Source organism: Nothobranchius furzeri, chromosome 4 (assembly GCF_043380555.1).
Source record: "Nothobranchius furzeri strain GRZ-AD chromosome 4, NfurGRZ-RIMD1, whole genome shotgun sequence".
NCBI classification, from domain to species: domain Eukaryota; kingdom Metazoa; phylum Chordata; class Actinopteri; order Cyprinodontiformes; family Nothobranchiidae; genus Nothobranchius; species Nothobranchius furzeri.
This window is the reverse complement of record NC_091744.1, coordinates 9,600,191-9,627,210: the sequence shown is the minus strand read 5'-3', so window position 1 is coordinate 9,627,210 and position 27,020 is coordinate 9,600,191. Positions and strand designations below refer to the sequence as shown.

General features: G+C 40.7%; 1 protein-coding gene across 2 annotated transcripts in view; it reads right to left on the bottom strand.

Moving 5' to 3' along the window:
* Positions 1 to 16,333: 16,333 nt before the first annotated feature.
* The window catches only part of LOC107395821 (vasorin), a 54,594-nt gene continuing 43,907 nt past the window's right edge, over positions 16,334 to 27,020 (bottom strand). For both annotated transcript variants that reach the window (XM_054743645.2, XM_070550070.1), the window contains exon 2: positions 16,334 to 20,791. In XM_054743645.2, the coding sequence (XP_054599620.1) occupies positions 18,658 to 20,763 (2,106 nt within the window). In that variant the 5' untranslated portion in view covers positions 20,764 to 20,791 and the 3' untranslated portion in view covers positions 16,334 to 18,657. The remainder of the gene's footprint in view (positions 20,792 to 27,020) is intronic.

The following is a 27,020-nucleotide window of genomic DNA, read 5'->3' as shown; positions in this document are numbered from 1 at the left end:
GTAAACAATTGTTGTACGTGTGTGTTTGTGTGTGTGCGTGTGTGTGTGTGTGCGTGTGTGTGTGTGTGTGTGTGTGTGTGTGTGTGTGTGTGTGTGTGTGTGTGCGTGCGTGTGTGTGTGTGTGTGCGTGTGTGTGTGTACGTGTGTGTGTGTACGTGTGTGTGTGTGTGTGTGTGTGTGTGTGTGTGTGTGTGTGTGTGTGTGAGTGTGCGTGCGTGTGTGTGTGTGTGTGTGTGTGTGTGTGTGCGTCCGTGTGTGTGTGTGTGTGTGCGTGTGTGCGTGTGTGTGTGTGTGTGTGTGTGTGTGTGTGTGTGTGTGTGTGTGTGTGTGTGTGTGTGTGTGTGTGCGTGTGGCCACTGTTTGTGGAGACACACTTCTGGTGTTTCCTGTTTAACCACTTTTAGAGAAAGTCATTGCTTTATGCCTTTGACTGCAAATAATCTCAAAGCCTTTTAAGTCGATGGGAGAGTTTCACTTAATGCTTTTACTATTAAGACATTTCTTCTCTTTGTCTTATTTGAGCTAGAAAGTAATAAACGTCTGCCTCCTGGGATCCTTCTCTGTTAAGCATGGACCAGTCTCACTTTTGTCTTCTGACAGCTTAAACGTCTTTGGCTGGCTTCTCCCAGACAACCAATAGCTGTTGCTGCTGTCTCTCATATCTTCTCTCTGCAGGCTGCACACCACCTGCTACGCAGTTTAATATACAGTCTTCCACCTGCAGGCAAGCGTTTCAGGGTGTTTGGTTCATAACCTGGCTGGGAAAACAAATCCAAAGATAAAGTACACAAATGTGCTGGATGATTCTTTGGAATAGTCATTGAAAGTACATGCGCAGCATACCACTCATAGTTTTCTTCCTGGATTTGAAGTTTAAAAGTCAGATATGTCATTTTGTTTAGTTTTTGTTTGAAATTGAATTTGTCCAAAAGAAAACCAAGAATCATGATGAGTTTGTAGTTAATTTAAAGCTGTTACAGCGAATCTGCACACGGTAACGGAGCATTCTCCCCTCCCCTCATGTATCTTTCCTGAGACGCTTCTGCCAGATCTAGAAACCCCTGATGCCAGAGGAAACGAGAGAGTGCTAAACACCAGTTGGCGTTTTCCAGGTCCGAACATCTTTTGTTGTCCGTACCTTCAAATGGTGTTTTTCTTTTTGAGACTCTGGTAGTTTTTCCTAAAGCTGAAGTGGTAGCAGCTGGCTGTTTCTCCTTCTCTGATGATATTGAGCAGAAACCCTCTCACACCAGTGGTGTTCTGCATCTAAATACGTTATGCATAATGAATGGATGACCAAGGTAAGTGCAGAAGTTCAATAGTTGCTTTGGGACCGAAACGCCTGATTGAAGGAGGTTTTTAAACAAACGCAAAAGAAACACTTTTTTTCATTTCCACAATATAGTCATAGCTATAATATGTTAGAATGTAGTTAAGTTATATAAAGAAGTGTTTAAAGCTAATTTGTTTTCCTAATTTAACCTTGCAGCTTTAAGACCATCCTACCAGAAGTCTGGAGAAGCCAAAAAATCTAACAAAAAATATAAATACAAGGAGAGGCATTGATTTCAATTAGAAAGTTCGGAAACTCCCTTTTCTCGAATGCCAGTATCCAGCATGTTTTACTGTTTTCCCAGCTTCAACACACCTGATTTTAATCAGCGCATGGTTAACAGACTCCCACAAAGCTCAATGAGCTGCTGAACAGGTGAGCCAAGTGTGTTGGAGTAGGGAAACAACCAAAACATGCTGGATGTTCACCCTTGCGACAGGGAGTTGCCAACCCCTGAAGAATATGTCATATGGCTACTGGCGTACACTAAATGCTGTGATTAAATCACAACACATATTGAGAATGCAAACAAATAAAAAAAAACTGCAAACTTTGCAAGAAATACCATAAAACAACCTTTTTGTCAACATCAGAGTATCTTATTTGAAATCTCTGACAAAATTATTTGCATTTAATCCATTTTGGTTGTCATGTTTTAATTGGTTTTAGAGTTGTGTGTTGCAACCATGCTCACAAATTTCAAGTTTGCACAAATTTACATTAAACAGCTGTTCAGATTTAATTCCAGCTGCTTAAAGTCTGGTCAGGATTTTGTTATACCCAACACTGAAACCAGCATTTGATGAGATCTTGACTGAACAGAATAATTAGAAACGCTTCAGTTGCTTTTTTCGTGCATTTTTCATGCACATTTCTAGTAAATGATATGAAAACATTGTTGGTGTAAAACTTCAACATGAGTGTCTGTTCTTCTAGTGTTTCGGTGATTTTTGGATTTCTCAGTGGAAACATAGCTGAACTTGTCTTTCTGGTCTCTAAGGTGAAAACTCATCAGACTTGACCTCCTACCAAGTCTCATCACCAGTGTCTGAAAAGATCAAACATTTCAACAAAACAGTCAGCTGGTAGAACCTTGGGTCAGAACCAAACAGGGTGAAGCTGCTTTTAGCTACTATGCTGCACACAGATGGAATCAGCTTCCTTATGATATCAAATGTGGCCCAACTCTAGTAACTTTTAAATCAAAATGGAAAACTTCCATGTTTTCATCATGAATAAATGAATAAATGCTTCTAATGCTGCACCTTATCGTGTAACAGCTCACCCTTTAAATTAGCCTTTTTAATTAGATTTCTTAGTGTTATTTGTGTATTTTTAAATTTGGTTTTATAATCTGCTGTTTCATGTTGTCACACTTATTTCAATGTTTTATGTTCTTGCTGATCTTGCATCCTATGAAATGTGCTATGTAAATAAAGGAGCCTTGCCTTTTTCCCGTTTTCCACCTCCACTGACCAACGGTGTGGAGCAAGCAGACCCAAATCATCTCTGGTGGTCACATAAACCTCAATGACAAAGCCTAAAAGTGACAAATAATCATTTTTAGTCACCACAGCAGAAACCACGGGAAAGTCCAGTGAAAAACCTGGTGGTAATTTGTGCAGTGTTAGTTCCTTCTGCTGTTTTTATTCTGAAACATCTTATTATGCCAAAAATAATAAAGTTTTCCTTTTATCTGCTTAATGAGAATTTTACTATTTCTTATTTGTAATTAAAGGTGTGATAGGTAAGGTAAATGTGATTACTGCAATCTATTTTTATACGCAAAAATCCCTTTTTCGCTACCGTTCCACAAGTTTCATGGCCGGGACCAGTTACAGATCAGTGACAGAAGATTCTACACAGTAAGCTGATGAGTAAATATATACATTGTTATATCTGCTGTTGTGGTAGGGAGCACTTACTACACTTATTACGGTATTATTTCTCCAGCATTAAAGTGTGGTCCTTTGCCGATTAGCTCTTTTAGTTCTGAACGACTCATCTAAGGAAGTAAAACTCCACTATTGACATATAATTCACTTCACACACATTCCACTGTATTATCAAGTTGTTGGTAACTGAAAAAGTAGTTTAAGATATTTTTAGAGCTGACTATTTGCTTCTAATTCCCCGTTAGCATGGTTAGTTCAGCATTAGCCTCTAGCCTTCTTTACCAGATATTAGAGGAAAACAAAAAGTATTTTTTTAGGGGTCCAAGAAATGACTTAATTTGCTCCTGTTTACTGGCTTCAGCTCTTTAAACTGTCCAATTAGAAATGCTTGTGCTACAGTGTTTGCTCGGTACAAACTCAGCAACCTCACGGGCTTTTAACAGTAACTATGTTCCTGTTTTGCTTTTTTGAAAGGAGAAAAGTTGACAAGCCTCCAGCCAGCTGAGAATGAAATATGTGTTAGTATAACCTTCTCTCTAACATCTTCGGTATGTTCTTGCTGTGCTTAGTTTCTAACTGCATTTTTGGTTCTTTTTTAAAACACAGAAAAGGTTTCTTTTTTTTTTTTTTTTTTTTACCTTGCTGACAGTTTCGTGATATACTAGAAATCATACCAAAAGGACAAACAGAAACACTAACACAACACTTGAATAACATTGACGACACAGGCAACATAAAGTTCACATATGAGTCAGAAATAAACGGCAGTATAGCGTTTAAGGACATGAAAATAAGCAGGCAGACCGACGGGACCCTAAACATAAACATGTAGAAAACCAACACACACAGACCAATATTTATTATGGACATCAGAACACCCTACTATACACAAAATGTCAGTAATCAGAACATTATGTCACAGAGCAAACATGATAAATGAAGAAAGGGACCGTAAACAAGAGAACAAACACATACAACACGCTTTAGACTTGCGGATACCCGACATGGGCAATAAACAAAGGAAAACAACAAACAACAACAGAAAGAAAAAAACAACCAAAGCAAAGAACCAGAAACCCTGAAAGATGAGAACCAAAACCAGTGATTACCCTACCATACATCAAAGACATAACAGAAAAAATAAGAGCAACAATGAAAAAACCCAACATAAACACACCAACAAAACCATACACAACAGTAAGAAACAGACTAGTGCACCCAAAAGACAAAATATCAGCTGGACTTGAATGTGGAGTTGTTTACGAAATCCCATGCAAACTCTGCAATAAAACATGCACAGGAGAAACCGGACGCCAACTCAACACTCGAACAATAGAACATATAAAGGTGTGCGAGAAGGAGGCACATCGAAAACACACAAGAGCAGCGAAAGAAGAAGCAGAAAGCACAATAAAGAAGTCAGCCGTAACAGATCACTGCACAAGAGAAAACCATATAATGGACTGGGACAACACAAGGATCATAAACACCGAACAACAGAAATACAAAAGATGGATAAAAGAAGCTATTGAGATAAGGACACGTGGATACGAGACTATGAACAGAGAGAATGGGGTTTACACGTTGGATCGTGCATGGGACTGTGTCATCGGTGAAGGGAGAGCGGGCAGCAGAGGGCGACAACGTCCTCTGCTGCCCGCGGATAAACGGAGAAGGAAGTGACGCCACCATCAGCGTCAGCTCTGAGGATGTTTACAGCCTGTAAACAAAACTGTCAGCAAAGTAAAGAAAAACCTTATCTGTGTTTCAAAAAGAACCAAAAATGCAGTTCCCTCCAACATGACTGAGACATTAGACTGTTTTGTGAATATCAATGTAGAATTCTTATATATTGCTCCTTTAAAGGAAGACTAGGCAGTGTTGGCTTGCTTTTAGCACCCTCTATTGTCCATTTAACAGAACCAAAAAGTATCTCCTCGCTGTGCATTCTCTTTTTAACACCTTAATCTAACAGCTGAAATGTCTCCCCAGCCTTCATTAGTGTCTACAGGAGTGATTCATCACTAAATAAACAAATCAGTTGTGTTCATGTTTTAACCCTCCCACTGTCTTTATGGGTGACCCCGCGAGGAAAGTTGACCATTGAGCAGGATTGATGGTTTATCCCTTGAGGTCCATGTGGCATGGGTGAGGTGGTGCTCACTCCTCACCCCTGCCACGTGGACCCAAGGGATAAACCATCAATCCTGCTCAATGGTCAACTGTCCTCGCGGGGTCGCACCCATTAGGACAGTGGGAGGGTTAAAACATGCAGGAGACGTGCTGGAACCAGACTGTCATCTCAGTTTTTTTCCAAGTCCAACAGACTGGACTGGCACTCTGAAGTTGCAAATGTGATACCCTGAACACACAGGGCAGTGGGGGTCTGAATGAAATGTCATTAACCCTGTAAAGCAGGGCTATTCAACTCCGGGCCTTGGGGGCTGGCATCCGGCACGTTTTAGTAGTTTTTCTAGTCCAGCACTAGATTCAGTGGTTGAATCACTTGTGCAGCAGCTCATCAGGCTCTGCAGAACTCTGATAATCACCTGCCAATTTAAATCAGGCGTGTTGAAGCAGGGTTAAAACCAAAACGTGCTAGATGCTGGCACCTCGAGGTCCGGAATTGAATATCCCTGCTGTAAAGGGTTGTTTTAGCACATACTGGCTCAAGGAAATGTTTTAAAAATATGAAAAAGTTCACTAGTTTCCCTTTAAATAGATAAATGATGCAGTTATTTTAATTGTTGGCTCTGTGTGTTGTGAGTACAGAAAATAGAGAAAATATCAATCAGAAAGTGAAAAGCTTCAAACTTTAGAAAATTTTAACGGAAGATGATTCATGATCAGACATTAGAGAACGCCGTGTAATTTCCTGATGCATTGTTGCACTAACGTTTTAAAATGAAGTCTAGAAATGCTTCTACTCTGTGATGCATGGAGCTACCATGGAAAGTTACCAACAGTCGGTGCAGCCAATGAGTCAAAATAAATAAATGTCATGTAGTAAAAACTATCAACATGTCTTAAGTTCCTCCTCCTGATCTTCTGCCCTTCCTAATGTGTTGCTCTTTCCTGTTTTTCTTCCTGTTAGTCCTTGTTTGAACCTGCTTTTATGTCAGGCCTAAACAACACCAATAAACCAGGACTCTTTGCTACGAGGGGTAATTCAGTAACGCCGTCTGTATCGGTGTGATGAGCAACGATGGGAGAACCCCAGAGGCTTTTTATTTTTAATGCCGTGATTAAATAGACAGGTAAAATAAAGATAATAAAGATTTATGATGAATAGAAGTAAAGGCCAGAACTTGGATGAGTCTACAAGAGAATGAGATGGATTCAAAGCGCGTCCCATTAAATTAAACAGAAACATTCTGAACTGGAATGAGGAGTGGGCGAGCAAAAGGAGATGGAATGAAAATGAGAAACAAGTAATTAAAGCTGACAAGATGATGAGATGTGTTGCCAAATATAACCAAACGAGCCAAACACACCCTTTCGTGGATAAGTGTGCTGGTCATAGCCAGTTCCTGCTGAGAGTCAAAGGTCACCTGTTAAGGAGGTCAGAGGTCAAGGCGAGTAAGCCCTGCAGCAGTGAAGTGTTTAGAGAAGAACTTTGTGCTGGAAAACCGAGACGTTGTGAGTAAAACGTGGATACCGAATGTCAAACATGTCAGGATGAAGTCAAACATGTCAGGTGGGTTAAAGATGTTCTGTGAAGTTTATTTAAAGACAGTGTTGGAGAGCAATGTTACTAAGGGCTGATGTTAATAAAGATTCACCAGGTGTAACTATTACTAAAGGAATAAATGTATAAATGTAACCCCCTGGGCTATTTGAAGTGCCCACATATATTGCTTTTGACTGACCAGGAAGGTAGAAATAAACAATGATGCATTTACTGGTGGTAGTAAATTACAGTTTTTTATTTAAAAAATTACAACATTTAACATGTGTTCATGTTAGAAAGTACAAATATATATGTTTATGTGTCTGACTATTACTGTGCATACAGTCTGAAAGGTCAAAGTGTAAAACACTAAATATCAGGTTCGTACAAAGCCAATAATATGAAAGTAGGGCTACAATGCATTGTATTAATGGGAAAAGAAAGAAGTATTTGAGAAGGGAAAAAAACGGGTTATATGTGTGCACTTCAAATAACCCATGGGGTTACATAAATAATAGGGACCACACTAGAAACAACATGTCTTTGATTTTCCTATTCGATTGCAAATGTTTCGTTATTTTTCCTGTTTCTTCTCTTAACAAGGTGCATCATTACATTGTCACCTAACCCTAACCTGATGTCCTCTGGTAACACGTCGAATATATTAACTTTTCTCACAACTGTGACAAAATATTTCAAACTTTGTAGTTAATATTTTCAAGAAATAAATGTGCTCATTTGTCCATTTGCGTTTATTAAACTAACATTTTAGAAGAGCTGTTTGCCTTGCTTGGCTGCACAGTGGTGCAGTGGTTAGCACCAGGGCCAGATTAACACTTTGTTGTACCCTGGGCAACAATATTAAAGGGCCCCATCATCACGACCCAAGGATCACCATAATATGGCCACATACAGAATATTTTACTGTAATATGCAGTAAATATACTCAATACTTGAATGCCTGACATCACGTAACCCGCTCAGGGTAACCTTTGACCCACCTTGTGTGGACTGACCAATGAGGAGAGGGTCTTAACTTGAGGCCCTCTCTTCATTGATCAGTCTGCATGAGACTGACTCTCAACTGACGTTCAAAGTCATAGACAGTGAAGCGTCTCTGTGCAGCGCAAAAGCCCGGGTGGACACGTGTAGTGGAGATAAATCTACCTACATTTTACTTTTCAACACTTTGTTTTGTTTTCTTGTTTTTATTCAACTATTTTCCTGTCCTGTCTGTCTCTCATCTTCCTGCATCTCCTCTAAACTCTCCAGAAAAACTGCTGCCTGGATTATTACTTTTTCACCTCATCTGTTACTTTTGAGCAGATCAAAGGCATCTCCTGACCGCAAAGCTGAGTGCGCGTTTCGATGCTGCGTCAGTGAGGTGAAATCACCGCAGCACAGGTGATGAGCTCCGCAGTAGCAGAGCACTTCAGGCACAAATAAGACAGAAAATAGAGAACATGTGCAGACATTAACGATCGTGTGCTAATTATAGTTTTTTGGTTGCGCCACTTCGAGAATGGACCGTGCACTGGAAGCAGCTGCCTGGATCATTGCGCAACAACGGATGGATATTTGCCTTGCAGCTTAAATGTTGCAAGTTTGAAGCTCATCTGCAGCCTTTGAGGATGGAATCTGCATGTTTCACTCGTGGATATGTGAGTGTTCCCAGACTGCTCAGCTTTATTGCCTAGACATCCAGCATAGCAAACAGACTTCCCTCTGCAGGTTAGTCTAGCCACTGGACTACTGCAGATTAATTTCTATGCAACATAAAAAGAGAAATATTCTTATATTCTTTTAGGATAACTTTTAAACCAGGCATCACAGAGACCAGCAGCTGCATGCAATTCTAGCATTTTGCACATCAGATAAGTGTTTGTGGTTTCTAAAGAAAGATTTCAGAGTGTGGGATTAGCCTGAAAACTGTTGCAGTCATGTCTTTTCCTACAACACGACCCTGCTTGTGTCATGTTCTGCGTCTCCCTCATGTGTCCCCTTGTGTTCTCCATCCCTCTCTAGGTTCCCCCATGTGCCTGCTTGTGTCCCCCAGCCCACTCCAGGTTTTCTCCTTAGGTGTTCCCCTTAGGTTTCTGTGTCCCTGTGGTCTCCAGCCCCCTCCAGGTTCTCTCTAGGTTTCCCTCACGTTTTCCTTAGTCACCCCACTAATCATTAGGTTTCCGTTATGTTTGGATTATTTGGTCAGTATCTCCCTCTGGTTCATGTATGCTTCCTTTGCCAGTTTAGGTCTGGTTTCCTTCCCTGCTCCATTCTGCTCCTCCTCTCTGTTATCAGTCTCACCTGTGTCCAATTCCCTTAATCACCCAGCCCCTGTGTATGTAACCCTGTCTGTGTCTCAGTGTGTTGTCGGTTCATTGTTGTTGACGTCAGTGTTGTTCTGTTCCCCCCACTAGGCCATTAGGTGTTTTGCTCTGAAGTGAGTTTTTGTTTTGCGTCGCAGGTTCTTTGATATTAGGTTTGGCTTCCTGCTCTTTTTGGATTTTTGGATTTTGGACTCTCCTCCTAAATAAAGGATTTTACTTTGACTTTGCTCTTGCCTTGTGTCGTTCTGGGTTTCTGCATCTTGGGTCCTAACCTCCTCCTGGCTCGCAACGTGACAGCTTGGCCCTGATAGTCCATTGCTGAGCCACACAGATAACGGACTGGGCTATTGCTCCAGACGTCACTAAATACTGAACTCATAGCAGTGTCACCTGCATTTTAACCGTGCTCACTTCTCTTTTGCACTTTTTCTGGATTAGTGTTTAATTTGAAATGATCTAATTGTTATTAGGATCATTTAAAGGACAATGCACTCTAAAATGAAACACAGTCAGAGTAAATCTGACTAATAACAGCCCAAGCAATTGTACAGGTTCCTCTTTTATTGGTTTTCATCTAAACAGATGTTAAAACAGCTAATCTGCATAATAAAAAATTCCCTTTGCCAAGACTGAAACAATAGTGAAGTCCTGGGTGGTCATGCTCATAATGTGTCAAAGGTATCAGTTTTGACTTGCCTCAGAAAGCATGGAAACCATTAAAAGTTCTGAGTAAGAATACTCCACTTGGTTCTGCAGACAGAATAACAATTAAAGCTAATTAAATTAAACCATGTTCTGGATTTCAGAAAGTTAAACAGTCGTTTGTAGATTTACTCTGTCTTTTTCTCATGAGAGTATGAAGCAAGAGCTCCTAATCCAGACAGCGTGGGAAGCTACTTTGGACCGTACAACAAAGTTAACCTGAACTGCGTCTTGTTTAGTCATTTGCACAAAAGCAGTGACGACAAAGATTATTTTTATGTTTAATTTTCAATCCAAGATAGTTAGTTTTATGTAGTACAATTTAACATTTTTGTGACCCCATGATGCAGTTAAGGTCATTGAGGTGAGGAATGGAAGTGTGTCACCCGTGTAGCTTGGTGGCAAACATTTTGGAGCAGGACTGTTCACGGTCTCATGTTCATGCTGCAACCATATCATTTCATACCAGGCTCCAAATGTTTGTTTGTTTTTTCCTGTGATAAAAGCACAGTAAAGTTTACCTGTTGCTTGTTCTGAATAAACAGCAGGAAGTTGGCTTGCTTGTCTAATTAGCTCCTGGTTGATTTACCTATTTAAAACCATCAATTTTTCACAATAATCTGTCTGGTAGAAAAGAGACGGTAAAAGTCTAGGATTAGAAAATCCTGACAGATTTACTCAGATGGACTCACCCAACTTGACTCATGACGGGGAAGGCTGTTGTTGGTCTAGCATCCAGGAAACAGCAGAGAACTTCTCGACTAATAGAAGCTAACCGCTCCTATAAAGAAATCTTACATATAAAAGCGCGTGTACGCACCAAGCCCCCATAATTCGGATCTGGATATGAAGCAAAACAGGAAGTGACAAAAATTGCAGTTCCTCCCTCGTCCGCTGGGGGGCTGGTGTCAGAAGCGAGCAAATCCTCAATGACTCCCATGTTAAAAATACCAATTTCACAGCAGAAATAAACATGTTTACAGCCTTGTTCCAAAACATGTTTTAGGTTTAATTAATAGATCTAGTTTACACTCATGACAACTCTGAGGGGGGTGAATTTGTTTGTCACTCTTCTGTTTAAGTGTATTAAAAGCCTAAAATTCTGAATAATTAATGAGCATCAGACCCACGTGACCGCAGAGCTAGCGCCGTGGATAGGCCTCAGTCTGAGTCTCAGCCTTGCCTTAAAACTGTTCCATGATTTTCAGACTCTCTACTTAGACCATTAGTTGTAGCATTTGTGTATTATTTTCATTTATTTTTTGGATATTATTGGTGCAATTGTTGGATAAAATGACTTGCTGTATTATTAATTGCATTAATAGAACGTCCAAGGAGTCTCCACTTCATTTTTTTTGGTAAGTAAAATTATATTCATGTATTTTAGGTCACTGCCGCTCTTGCACTAGCTGAGCTTAGATTTTAACATGTACTGTTTAACCATGACATTTAAATTTAATAGGGTAAAAGCCAGTGCATTTAACGTAATGTGTCATGACTCCCATCCTTCACCCTCATTTCACCTTCATTCAGCTCACCTGGTCCCTTCACCAAGCTCCAGCCAAGCCCTGTTTTCCACAGCAACCCCAGTCAGCACCTCATAACCTTCATGCAGCACACCTGGTCTTATCATTAAGCCCCAGCCAAGCCCTTGTTTCCTGATTACCATAATCAGCTTCATCTCACACACCTGCTTCCCCTACAACATATTCACCAGTTAACTACCAGTTTCCTGCCAGATTATTACAGCCCTGCCAGTAATTCTCCAGCGTTTCACCCTGCCTGATCTCTGCCTCCGGACCTTGTTCTTTGCCTGACCCCTGCCTTGTATTCTGCCTGCCATTTTGACCTTAGCCTGCCTACCGACTCTGTCTCCAGCCTTGCCCTCCTGGTAACTCCACCAGAAATAAAGACTGTTTTTATCTATTTTTACTGTGTTGGCGTCTTCACGGGTCTTCTGAGTTCTGTTCGTGACTTAATGCTGCATTTTTGAAAATTAGTTGAAATATGACATGTTGGTGGAGCTGGGTTCCGACTATCTGTATGGTCTCCCTCACCTCAGCTGCAGCTTGGCGCATCTCTGACTGCAGCGGCGCCTGTCTGCTGCACAGCTGCCGGCTTGTGGAACTCTCGGATGGAAAACATCGGTTTCCATCCGGTTCTCCCCAGCAGCTCGGCGTATCTCCGACTCAGAAGCTCTGGTGTTGAGCACGCCAGTTGTAGCTAGGTATCTACCTCCGTTAGCTTAGCTCCAACCTCCACGTTAGCTTTAGGTTAGCTAGTAGCTACATTGCTTCAGTTCGACGGGTGTCATCATTTGATCCCAGCCTTTTAGCCCCACCCTCAGCTCCACCTCTTTTCCCTTTTTTGGAATTGTCTGGGCTTGACGGAACCTGTGACATGGTCAAAATGGCGGTGGTGGGAACCTCCCATTTTGGCACAAAAACTTATAATTGGAGCCTATTGACATGAATTGTCCAGTATATATGTCGATGGTACGCACACAGGTGCTCACATGGTAAGTATGGACTAGGACATTTTCAACAAATGTCTTAAGGCTGTGGTTGGCACTAAATGCACTGTGATTTATTATCATGGGATTTTTCAGCAAAACAATGTTGATTTTATATTTCCTCATTAGGTTGATGCAGTTATAGCTTGCTCTAGTTGTATTGTTGTTTGTCCCTTTTTTTCGTTTGTTTGTTTTTCTCTTTCTGCAGGTCTAGAAGCAGACTCTTGTTCATCATTGCTTGTTTATTTTTATGGAAACCCCCCCACCTCTTCCTTTTGTCTCTTCTTTTCTTTTTCACCTCTGTCTCCGTGTCTGGTCAGAATTACAAGCATTCAAAAAACAATAGCAATAAAGTTTCAAGTATCAGGCGTGACATTAAAGCAGCAGCTTTGATGCTCCACCTGAGAGTAAATCTGCAAGGCTTGTCACCAGCATTCAGACATTAATTCTGTTTGCTTCACAGACAGACAGAACACAGGGGGATAAAAAGAAGCTAACCTTTAGCATTAGCAACTACACCACACAGCAGAGATCCTCTAGGCTTGTGTTATTTGTGGAGATAAAACATTGACGTTGCAAAGCAAACAGAGTCATCGGTATAGTTGTATTGCTGTTAGCCAATCAGAGGTGAGATGTCCAAATATCAGGAAATGATACTCTAAATCCTGCTGTCTGCAGCTCAGCTTTGATGTGGCTCACTTCTAGTTTCTGAAATAGATGCACCATTGCTTCTTTTCCCCCAGAGTAGGACTTACAAGGCATTCATTCTTACTGTGGTTAAACATGTGAACCACAAAGACCCTAACTCAAACCATTTTTTTACTTAATTTTTAAAACATTTCCCTGTTTTGTGCTTTACTGTAACTTTCCCCTGATCTGTCACTCAAACTGATTCTTGACATTTTATTCATCCATGAGAATTCCTTATGCAGATAAAGAATATTTTCCTTTTCTGAAAAACTCAGATGTCCCAAATGAACCAAGGTCACGCCCGTGCACATGTCTGGGGTTGATGACTCAACTGATTATATTTCACAGAGGCAGAAAAAGACTTCTCAGAGAAACATCCAGCAGTTCAAGTGCTCTTGGCTCAAGGAGACATTGTAAACTGAAACATATAGATAAAGATAGACCGACCGTCTCCAGCATCTTTTTTTGTTGAAAAGAGAAGCCATGAAATCCTGTTTACAAGCGCCGCCCCGTTCTAATTTTGGAACCTGAGTATGCACATTGGAAGCATAAGAACAGGAGTCATTCCTGCTCACCTGCAAATGAATGCAGCATTTAATTTAATGTAGTTGGTATTTTTTTACAGTCAATAAAGCATCAGGATAATTTTCTCATGGTTACAAAACTATTTGCTGACATTTATACAGAAAAATTAGGGGTTAAAGAGTAAATTCCAGAAGGATTCTTTTAAAACTTGCATGCTCTGTTGGGGTAAAAAAAAGTCTTAGTGTGTTTTTTCTGGATTCATAAACTCTGAGAGTTTGCAGATTTACTCAACACTTGGCCTTCAAGGGTAAAGTGCATTTTTGCAGGCAGCTGTAATAAAAATAATCTACACCTCTTTATTCTTATAACAGCATTGATATAAATTACAGGACAAACGCAATGCATGTAGAATTAATGGTTGAAAATCGGGTTACATATAAAATAAACATAATATGAATACACTCACACACCTTGAAGCTGAGAGGCAAGCAGGGTCTATTTGAGCTGTTATCAATTCCAAGAATCTGTCTGCAGCTGGATTTGAACCCTTCGTCCTTACGCTTTTCTCCAGCCATCCGTGTATCCACCCGTGGTGAGTTTTGACTGCTTTTATTAAAACCAGATTGTTTGAATGAATCAAACCCCCTCCGTTCTTGACTCATTCCTTTTTTTTCCATGTGTTTCTCTTTTTCCTTAGCACCCTGCAGCAGTCCGTGTGGAAGAACGTCTTCAAACGAGAAACACATTTCAGGGCTAATAAGGGTCATAGGCTGACGATGAGCTTCGGTTTGAATCCAGGGTCTTGGTTTGGTCCTGTTGAATAATTTACGTTTAGGGACTGTATCAGTTATTTTAACATCATGAACAATTATAACAAAATAATGCAGATATTACTAGATTAAAATTATTGTAAGTAACCAGGTAGGCTGAAGGAAAGACTAGTAACAACGGGAAGCAGTAGCTCAGGAGGTAGGAGCGGGTAGTCCAGTAAACAGAAGGTTGTGGGTTTGATCTCAGCTCCTGCCAGAAAATGTTGCTGTTGTGTTCTTGGGCAAGACACTTAACTCACCTTGCCTAATTGTGCCAATCACACCTGTCAGTGCACCCCAGGATGTCCCAGGGCAGCTTTAGCTAATAGCTCATCATCACCGATGTGTGAATGGCCTCTATTTTTATAGCATCTTCTAGATTTCCACAAACCCCCAAGGTGCTTTACAATACATCAGTCATTCAGAAACCTTCACACTCTGGTGGTGATGAGCTACATTGTAGCCACAGCTACCCTGGGCTGCAAGGCTGCGGCACACTGGTGCCACTGATCCCTCTGACCACCACCAGCAGGCCAGGTGGGTTAAGTGTCTTGCCCAAGGACACAACAACAGCGACAGACGGGGCTGGCTCCTCGTCCACCATCGCCTCAAACCCCCCCACCCCCCCACCCCCAAATAAAACAAAACGACCTGTATCTGGTTTGATATAACACTTTCTAGGGTTCTACAGCCCCCCAAGATGCTTTACAACATAATAAGTCATTCAGCCATGCATGCAGACATGCTGGTTGTGATGAGCAATAGCCACAGCTGCTCTGGGCAGAATTCATGTTGTCAGCACAATGATATGCCACACCTGTGAGGTGGGACAGGTTGTCTCAGACAGGTTTGTGAACATTTTGTGCATCAATGTTTCAGAACTCTGAGTCCAGCTGATGAAAAATGGGAGCAAAAAAATAGTGTTGTATTTATATATTTTTTTCAATGTGTTTATTTGCCATATTTAAGGCTTATTATTATTATAATAAATATAAAACTAATTTTATATTTATTATAATAATTAGATATTTATATTTAAGCCTTATTGTAAACCTTTGAAAGTATAGAGAAATATTCTATTAGGGATTGTTTTCAATGTTTAAAAGAGATCATCTCAAGTCCCCAAACTCAATGTTTTGTGACCCACAGCGACCCCCGGCTTTTGGAAACATCGGATTAAGACCTGCCACTCCTACCATGACCCATTAGAACATGGGTGGATTAAAGCTCATTTGGAAAACCTTCTTCAGTGTGAAGGTTATCATGTGACACCCCCACACTCTTAGTGCTCACCAAGTCATTTTCTTTCTGCTTTGCATTCCCTAGAAATTCTTCTGCACCCTCACCACTCTGTACTTCAGCAAGTTCCCATGATGACACCACGCCCTAGCCTTGTAGAACTGCAGAATACTGCTGCGTGCTAGAAGATCAATCCGTGTTAGCCAAATGCAGATTACCTGATCGAGTAGTAGCCCATGCTTGAGGAGTGTGTGAACAGTTAGGCATTAGATTCGTTGCTGGCTTTAATTCATGATGCAATTACCCATGGTGAAGAATTTTCAAAGGCCCATTAAAATCTGATTATGTGCCTGTAGACCTCTAGACCCTGCAAAAACCGTCTATATTCTGGGTGACTTTTTTACGTCTTAAGAAGTTCTTCAGCCTGTGTGAGTGGGGGCTTTATATGGAGGTAAATGTGGCGCAAAAATGTTTGCGTTTTGTCACTGGGAACTTGAAGTCACAGAGAAAAATCCAGAAAAATCCTATCTTTCACAGGTACTATTTTTTATTGCACCACATTTAACCCCATAGATTTACATACTGTTTAAAAACATACAAAAGCTAATTAAAAACAAAACCAACACACATGTGTTCATTAAGGCATTTTAATACTGTTCTTTTCTCAGCACTGGCAATTTGTACACAGAAAGAATGCTGCCAAAATAACAAACAGAAAAATATACAGATATTTCCCTAAATAATAAGGGAAGGAAGTGTAAAAATATGCACGTTGAAAATACTACAAACATGTCCTGCTGTTTTTACTGACCTACAAAACTTTTTAGAGATTTTTCCAGTTTCAGATATGAATATATAACCAAAATGCATACTGACTGTGCTTACAAGAGGATGCTAACACAAAGTAAATGGCAAAAAATGTTTTTCTGGTCCTGGAGTTTAAAAACTAAACTGGTGCATATAAAAACAGGCACAAAAATAAAAATGGACAAAGGCATCTGAGGTTTAGATTGACAAGTTCAAACTATATAGTTACTCAAAAAAATCATAAGAACTGACTCTATTTATTATAAAAAATATGTTTCTTCATGTTTCTGGTGCAGTGGAGTACAAAACAGGCCATTTTGTTCTTGAAATGCACATCAGGATAAATTGCAACAGCACAGCAAATAGGTAAAAGTCCAACAATGTGATGAAGGCATTTCTTTGTCTCCAACAATCCATGCTTTAACTCCCAGGAAAAATAGTCCAATAACAACTAAAATGCCTGTAGCCGGCCAACTTGTGGACCATACATACAAAAACCCCTCATACTGGAAACTTTAGCCTTTCTTTTTACGAGTCTGCTAGAGATTGTTCAGGGAATTATTTTTCATGCTTTGAATATTTTTAAGAAGACTGAGAAAAAACATAATTCTCGTTCTCTATAAGTACACATTTCTTCAAAGGAGTAAAATGTTGAATGTAAACAAAAATGTGTTAGTTTTAGAATCAGTAATAATTATGATTTTTGAGGCCTTAACACACCCGGCAGAAAAATATCGAACACATTTTCGTGTTAGTTCTATATTATTGCTTTGCTACGTAATGTCTGCATACGTTTTTGTCCACTGGAAGCAGTCTCAAAGACATGTTGTGTGAACCACACTTTGTTGTGTTGGACGCTGTTCCTGTTGTTTTAGAAACTTCCCAATAATATAAGTTTTGCTTTTCAGTAAAGAAATAATCACTCTTATGCACTCGGGCCCATCTTTCTTGATCAAATACCCTCAGTCCGTCACACTGTTGAAGCTGAGCTCACTGATGGATCACTTGTGATATCCTCTAGAGAAAGGTTTCTGCCCTATGAGCGAGTAAAAAATAAATATGAATCCAGTTATGTAAATCATTGGTTATTGTTGTTACTTCTGCACTGAAAACACTCAATATTTTTAGCGTTGTAACATAGATGAAAATAGAATATGCTTGGTGTTAAAGGCCATTTTTAAGCAGGAAAAGTTATTGTTTCAACTCACAGTGATATTAATACTGTATGAATATTTACAACATGAAAATACAAAAATAATAATAATAAAGCAGAATCTCACAAAATCATACTTAAAACAATCTGTCCATATTAGCACTAAGTAAAAGCATCCAAGTCCATTCTCAATTGTCTTTCACAGAAAATTAATTTCCACAAGTCAAAAGCTGTGTAACAAGTGATCAGAAGAATCACAAATATGTATTAGAGTTTTGCTTGCAGAACAGATTATGCCAACAGTAAATGAAAAATTTGTACAACTTTTATCATTGCAAACTTTACGTAGTCTCTAAAGGTAATTTTTTTTCATGTCTTCATGGTCATCAATCTTGTTGCAGTTTGAGAGGGGTGTTAAAAAGGAAACCATTTTTATTTCAGTGCAAGGTTTTCTAATCCCCATGGTGCCATTTGAGTCATTTAGAATTCCAAGAAGTATTTTTGAAATTCAGCTGATCCACCGTCAGTTCTCTGGTTCTTTAGCCTGAAAGCTGAGGCACTTTTTCTGTTGTATTTTATCCACATCCAGCAACAAGATTAAAGCTTATTTCAATTGCCTCTCATATGAACTAAGTGAATTAAAAGAAAGTTATACTTGGGTCAGTAATGAAGGCACTGTTCACTACTAAGCCCCTTTCAGTTGATTGCACTTCATTTAGTCAGTTGTTTATACCATCATACGACAGTCTTTGATGAACTTAATCACATCCTCTTCATTGTCCCATAGCGGTCAGGCATATTTCGAATATGCTGCCATCTTCAATCCATCATTTTGTGTCTTTAAATTGGAAATCCATTCTGTGTCATCAGGAGTGCAACAAATGATACCAATTGCCCTTTTTCAATTGTGTGTATCTGATGTTGGAATAATATTAGAATAAAACCGCCAAGGGTGCTATAGCTAGATGAGAAAGTCTTTAAAGTTTTGCTAATCGTTAGAAATAGGATGGTTTAAGGGATGCTAGATTGTTATTTGATGGACATTGTCCGTGCATCAAGGGTGCTTCATAGTCTGAACTACCGTTTTGATGCAAGAGTGGAGGTGGCTGAGAAGTCATGGAGTAGTCCGTCTCAGGCTGCTTGGGAGGTAAGGTACCGTTTATGCCATTTTCCAGGCAAGATTTTATACCATCCAACTCTGTGGGGTCAGCAGGGCCCAATTCTAGTTCCAATCCTGCATTTGCCCGCCTCTTCCTCCTCAGGCAAACAAAGGTTCCAACCACTATAGCCAATCCCAGCACCAGCGCTAGGACTGCAAGAGCTGAGATGAGAGTATTTGTAAGAGGAGTACTTGTGGTCACCCAAGGTTCTACAGATGTCACAGGCATGCCGTCTGTGTGGGCCTCTGTACATGTCCCCATTTCTATAGAGTTGCTACCCTTGTAAAGTATTTTCTCCCCAAGGGGACTGGCACAAATAGAGTAGGTACAGTTGGGTATCAAACCACGTAGCGTGTACTCAGGGTAGGATGTTGGCAAACTAATCATCATAGGGCGGCGGTCGGGCCCTGAAAGGTTACGGTAGGTCAACCTGATGCCACGGATATTTGGCCGTGTCTCGATGAAGCGGTGTAGGTCAAGAAGGATTGATGTGGAGGTCACCTGACGTGAACTGATTGTATCAATTCTATCAGGTATCTCGGGGGTAACTGCAGAAGAGGGTTGCTGGGACGCAAGACTCACATCCATATCTTCGCAAAAGAGGCCAAATGTTCCTGAGGGACACATACAGCTGAGTTGTCCAAGAAGATCCAATTTACAAGTACCCCTGTTGAGGCAGATGTTTTCTGGGCAAAAATGCTGTTCATCTTCCTTACTGTGAGAGCTGAAGGTAACCAAGTCTTCTGGTGGAGAGGCATGGACGTCTGTTGAAGAAATGGGTTCTTCACTAGATGAACGAGGGGGGAGAACGGCTTTGGTATGGGTGGTGTCTGGAGATGTGGTCGGAATTTGAGGAACAGGAGTATTTTCTTTGGGAGAACTAAAAGATTCGGTAGTAGTTGGTGGACATCCAAAATCTTTGTGCTCCAGTGAGATGAGCATTTTTCCAGCATTAACTAAAGGAAAGTGACATCTGGTAATCTCGGGCTTCAACAGACGAATGTTCTTCTCTTTCAGCCAAACAGGAAACCAGGCAAATGGACATAGGCAGTTAAATGGGTTCTGAGCTGCTGTCAGGGAAATCAACTTTGGAGCACTTTCAAAAAATCCCTCAGGAAATTCCTGAATATTTATTCCACTGAGATCTAGATCCTGAAGTCCATCAAGTTTCTGGAGGTCCTCTACTTTCAGCTCAAGTATTGGGTTGGCTGCCAGGCTAAGTTTGGTCAGGCCCTTGAGGGAATCCTGCTTCAAGGCCTGAGGGACTTCATTTAACTTATTGCCTGATAAGTCAAGCTCATGGAGGTTCCTCAGAGATGTTATGAAGTCTTTATCCAGAGTAACTAAGCCAAGATGAGCCAATTTAAGGGCCTCTAAATTGGGAGTATGAAGGTCTGAGGGTTCCAACATTGGAATGTTATTGTGACTGAGGTCTAAAAGGAGAAGATTGGGAAATCTAAGGTAAGGCAAGGAAACAAGCTGGTTTCTTTGCAGTTTGAGTTCCAATAGCATCTCTAAGCCATCAAAAGCTTCCCAATGAATGCTTTGAATGTGGTTTCCTTGAAGATACAGCCTTTCTAACTGGACCATCCCAGAAAAACTGTCTTTTGAAATGTGAGCAATTTGGTTACCAGACAAGTCTAAGTTCTTTAGTTCTGACAGGGACTCAAACACTCCATCGGGAACTTCTCGTATCTCATTCTGGCTCAGATCAAGTGACACCAACTCCACTAGGCCTTTGAAGTCATTGTTGGACAAGGTGAAATTATTGTTGTTGAAGATGTACAGATATCGGGTGGTGACAGGAACTCGAGGTACAGTGTTGGACCGTCTGTTGATGCAAAATACTGAGTTTGGGTCATTGCACACGCATTGTGCTGGACAGTCAGTGAATAACTCCACACCAGAGACGATTAAGGAGAATATGAAGAAAATCAACATGATGATGATGAGGATGGGTCCAGCAGCTCTGAAAAACATGAGACACACAAAAAAGGTATGTTAAAAATTGGCTTGTTCAGCTGGACATGTTTAAAACGCATAGGGCTTTCACATCTGGATAAGCTGGCCCAGCCCTGGTAGGTTAATTGTGTTCATATTTGGGTAATCTTTGCATTTTCTGTGCTTAGCTGATTGTTTATTTTTTTGGACCTGCTCTCCAGCAGCCCGCTTCATGCGCTGCAGTCATAACATCTCCACAACCGACTGATTGGCCAATTGAAGTTTACGCCTACCTAAAGAGGGAACCTCTGATTGGCGGGTAGAATCAGCCAGTAGCAGCTTCCTGCATGGGCAATCCCTTATAAGTCTGGATGTGTTGGGGTAAACATTTTCTCTGACTGCTGCTCGGAACCACCGCACTGTGGCAGGGCAAGGACAGACTGCTGTGAGAGGAGAACACACCAGTCTCAGGGAGACTGTAGGAAGCAGCATGCTTCATATCAGAGTCTCCCAAAGCAGCATTGCTCATGGGTGCCTTTGTTTACTAACTTAAGGAGGACAAAACAAACTTCTTCATGCCCTACCCACATGCTTGGAGACATCCGTGTCCCTCAGAAGGCTGTGTGAACAATACCTGTCCGAGTAGGGGTGAGCCGATGCTACTAACACCAGACCAATACCATTAAGTAGATCTGTGTGGTATATTAACTAACCGGAAAAGAGATGCAAATTAGAAAAGTAAATCAGTCAGTACCATTTATTTTAATACAGTCTGTTGTTGAGCATTCCCTTTGTAATATTGGTTTTATGTTCATTACTTTGCACATTGCCCTTGCTCACCTATTAAACTGTATTTATGAGAATAAGTAAATTTTCAAATTGACTTTCAACTTCTGCACATTGTAGGAACTTTTGGACAGTCTGAGTTTAGACGAATGGGGGCTAACTTTTATTCAAATGTGTTGCCGGGATATCTTCATTCATTTTCTTTTTGAGAAACATTGAAAGCAGCTGTGGCTCAATTAGGTCAAACAAGAGGTTGGTTCAGCCCACCCAGGGTGACCCTAAAGGGAAAGTAAGAAACCATTCAGTCATTTCTTTCAGTTTATGGCACAATCTTCCGCCTGTGTTAAGTGTTAAGTAAAGCAGCAGGACACCAATGGGCACAGTGCTTCTACATACAAACATAGTAAAGTCATGTGTGAAAGGACAAACACCAACTAAAATTCCTGCTAGAGTCTAAAGAAAGTCTCAGCCACAGAGGGGCCTCCTTCGTGTCTCGAGTGTTTTGATCTACTCTGCTGATAGAGGGGAAACCCATTCAAGCTTCCAAATGGCAACATGTGTTCTGCCTCGATAAGTCAAAGTAAATGGAAGCATTGTGGTATGTTTACAGGAAAATGACTTCTGAGAATGACACTTTTACAGGCAGAATGAAGATTTAGTTATCTGAGCAGATGTGTTCAAACATAAGCACTTAACAACACAAGAAATATGAAATTCCTTCCAGAAGGGCTTCAGTTGGCTGCAGCAGCAATTTGCTCAGCCGTGAGACATAGTCTCTCCATCGTGTCCTGGGTTTTCCTTTAAGCGTTCTCCTAGTTGGACGTGCCCAGAAAACCTCACTAAGGAGGCAACCAGGAGAAATCCTAACTAGATGTCCGAGGCACCTCAACTGGCTCCTCTCGATGTGGAGGAGCAACGGGTCTACTCCGAGCCTCTCCCGGATGACCACGTTTCTCACCTTATCTCTAAGAGAGAGCCCTGGCCACTTGCATCCGCAATCTCATTCTTTTGGTCACCACCCAAAGCTGGTGACCATAGGTGAGTATAGGTGAGGAAGGTAGATCGACCGGTAAATCGAGAGCTTTGCCCTCTTGCTCAGCTCTATCTTCGCCAGGACAGATTGGTACAACGCCCGCATCACTGCAGACGCAGCACCAATCTGCCTGTCGAAGTTGCACTCCCATCTTTCCCTCAATCGTGAACAAGACCCTCAGACATTTCAAACTCCTCCACGTGAGACAGGACCTCTTCCCTGACTCTTTTCCGACTCAAGACCATGGTCTCGGATTTAGAGGAGCTGATTCTCATCCCAGCTGCTTCACACACGGCTGCGAACCGCTCCAGTGAGAGCTGAACTATGGTATTTCGATTTAAAATTGGCTTTGCTTTCTGAATATGCATGATCTGTGCTGCCTCTGTTTTGAGCACTAAACATCTCTTCTTTCCACCTCTCTTGTTTGAAAATGACCAGTTTCCCAGATCATCAGAATAAGCACTTGTCATGAGCATCAACCAAACCATTCGAGTACACTCTGCATGCAACCAGCCATGCATGCATTACAATAGCATTACTTAAACTTGCAAAACAAATTGTGTTTGTTCTCTCAAACCAAACACCGTGTGTTCTCAGCTGCTCATGTACAAAAAGAACCCAGGTCGAAAGAGAAACATCGGCAGCTAAGTGATACAAAAACAGATCAACACAACTTGCAAAGCCACACGGCCCTACATGTGCACACAATACTATTGGTGCAAATATTCACAGTTTGCAGCCCAGCTGGATTATGTTATCCACAATTCAATACAGCCATCCTTCACTGTTTTGAGACAGAATGAGAGGCCCACATAAACATTTGTCCTCCTGCAATGATAAGAGAGAGGAGAGGAGAGATGGAGAATTCCTACTCCTTTTTAGAGGCGAGAAAAAGTCTGAGAGGTAAACTGAGTGAGAAGGGAACAGATAGAACAAGATGAAGGACAAATAGTTGGTGAAAATTGTAACACTTTATTCTGAATCAGCTGCAGACAAAGGTATTCTCACCCAAACTAACAGTGTGGGACATGTTGTCTCAACAGGCAATATAGAGATCTGTGAGAGCCGATCTACATTTCATTTAGCCAAACAAGGCATGAACTTTTCTCCCTTCCTGTCTTTGATCACTGTTCTTTATCATTTGTGATAGATCTACAAAATAGCAAAAGCTGAAAGCTCGTAACTAAGAAGATGATTCAGCTCTCCTGATCTTTCTGAAACTCCTTATTTGTAATTAAGCCTTAATCTCCAGTAACTCAAGCCACACTAGTCATTGTAGAAATGTGTACCGCCTACTACAATTCATACCAGGGTTTTAAACTGAGATGATCTTGTGTTGAGAATAGATGGATTATATGACTTAATCTTAATTTTGATTGAAAATACTTTGAGTCAGAAAAAAAATGTTTTTAAGCAAAGATGTTATATGTGTTTCTTAATTTATCGACAAATGACAAGTCTGAGAATCTGTGTTTTCATCCATACCATACCAACTTTATTTCTATAGCACTATTTAAAATACAGCGTGAGAGCCGACCAAAGTGCTGTACAGGCAGGATCAATTAAAACAAAACAGACAACAGCAATAAGGATCTAAACAGGGCATCAATAACAAATAAAACAATAAGAACAGTGGATAAAACACAAGAGTGAATACAGTAAAAACAATAAAACAAGTCACTGTCTGAAAGCCAAATCATAAAAGTGGGTCTTTAAACGAGACTTAAAAACAGGCAAAGAGGGTGCCTGCCTAACTGTAACAGGCAGTGAGTTCCAGAGCGTGGGGGCAGCATGGGCAAACATACGTTCACCCCGTGATTTATAGCACATCCGGGGGTTGCAGAGAAGCAGGAGATCAGCTAACATCAACATGTGCATAGGTACATAGGGGGTGCATTGTCTCAACAATGGTATTTTAGTTGTTGACTTGTGATGGTTTGTAATAACCTGGCAAACCATCCTTTATATGTAAATATAAAGTCTGACCACAACCCTAGAGAGCTCAGGTGTGCAGCGTGGTTGTATTTCAAACTTTCTCTGCACCAAGCCCCGATAATCCAGGGACGAGCATGAAGCCAACACCAAAGTGGCAAAAAATGCAGTTCCACCCTCATCCAATAGGGGCTACATGGGCGTAGTTTTGACTTTAGAAGTCTGTGTCTGTGTGTGTGTGTGTGTGTGTTTCGGGCAGGGGGGGCATGAGGACCAGGTGGGTGGATTTTTTCCAGTAAGTTTACAAAAAATATGTATAAAACTATAGTCTACACAGTGGCGGCTGGTGAAAAATGTTTTTGGTGGGGCTGTGCTATTTTTTTATTTTTAAACAAACTTGTGCTTTCTGAGCTTTGTGCACAACTTCACTATTTCCTGAATTAAGCACAGCTCTTTTATTTCCTGTCTTACATCATTGGACAAACTGATTAATCCAGGTGTGTGACTATTGGCACGCTGCCTTGCAGACCAAGGTTGAAAAATACTGCATTAAATTGCACATAAAATAACACGACCATAAATGGTAAATAGGCAATGCAAGAGGCAAGTAACAAAAACATTTTGTTTAATTTCAACATTTGAGTGAACACGAAAAATTATGAGCAGGTCACTGTTACAGTAATGGTAGTAAACACCACTTGGACAAAATGCCAGAAATTTACACTGTTAAATATTTCTGGAGTGTTGTGCCAAGGTCAACTTTATACAAAGATCAAGTGGATGCATTTGTGTGTGTGTGTGTGTGTGTGTGTGTGTGTGTGTGTGTGTGTGTGTGTGTGTGTGTGTGTGTGTGTGTGTGTGTGTGTGTGTGTGTGTGTGATACCTCATTTGTACAGAAATTTTGCCCTTCTGTCCTTCTGAGTGGCAAAGCTCTCGATTAGCTTTTTATTGAAGTCAGGAATGTTTGTGACAAGCTTTTTTTTCCATGGAGAGCATGGCAAGAGCATTCAGCCCATCCTGTGTCATGGTGTTCCTCAAGGAAAGTCTTAATCCTCTTTAAAGTAGAAAAGCACCTTTCTGATTCGGCTGTGGTCATGGGTGTGGTGACAAGAATCTTCTTTTGCATGGCTCAGGATGGTGTGAAAAACCTGTCATATGATAAATAAAAAACAACAGATAAGTACATAGGAAACACTTTCATAGGAAATAATGTCATCAGTATCCTCTTACAAATGTCATATTTCCCAGTTTTTGGGACAATAAAACATTTCTGATTCTCAATCAGATGTTTTTACATTTGAGGTAAAAACATCTAATTGAGAATCAGAAATGTTTAATTGTCCCAAAAGCTGGGAAATTTGTTTGCTGCAGCAGAAGTGTAACAAGTAAAATGGAATCAGATTGATGTATGTACAAATTTACATGAACTACACATTTACGTGATTAAATATGTATAATAAGTATGTGTGTTGAAATTAGTTTTTACAGTTATTGCACATTAAACATGTTATTAAACAAATGTCCCGGTTTGTGGGACAACCAAGGATTTCTGATTCTGATTGTCTTGTTCACAGAAATGTAATGTACAGCTTACCTCTGCACCCAGCTGCTGTTGTTCCCTGCATGGCAACGTTAGCTCTGCTGCCTAGCATGGCTAGCTTCACCGTGTTGTTGTCCATGTGTGCCCGGGATGACTCGTGTTTCTTCACCTTCTCAGAAAAATGTTTCATGTCTGTAACTCCTGACTCATCCATGCCTTATCTGTCCCAGCCGTTTTGAATAACAAACACGGAAAGCAAAATAACGCATTAGCGTGATTGCATCCAGCTAGCCAAGCCTTCCTGGTGTACCAATTTCGGGAGAAGCCTAGTGTGTACAGTTTACCTCTCTCCTTCTCCTGCTGGCTTATCTTTACGTCGGGCTGATCTGGTCCAAGCTCTTTGACATTAAGTTTTTCCACCATAGTTCTCCTCTCGAACGGAAGGACCGAACTGAATTCAGTGGCTGCTGAGATCCGGTATCCATGCTGGTTGTAGTCACCGGCGGCGTCCATGTTACATCTGCGTCACGACCAAAAACGACTCTGCCGAGTTCTACCGAACACCAACGAATCCTTTGGCGGTAGCTCCATCGCCCATCATGCTTCTGAAACGTTCTGAAACAACGTCGACGCTGATTGGATACATTCCCATTCCTACCCTTTGATATTCTTGTCAGCAATTGGACAGCTGGTCTCGTCCTGTTTGGGCGATTGAAAAACAGCACACAGCCTCCACCGCTCGGCAGAGATCGGCAGAGACCGGCAGAGACCAATATATATATATATATATATATATATATATATATATATATATATATATATATATATATATATATATATATATGATTTATTTTTGTTACAAAACACACAATTAACTTAGAATATGTGATTATTGTTAATTTTATTTATTTATTTTTTTAAATAAAAATTAAAAACACGGAAAAACTGGGAGGGCGGCGCCCTATC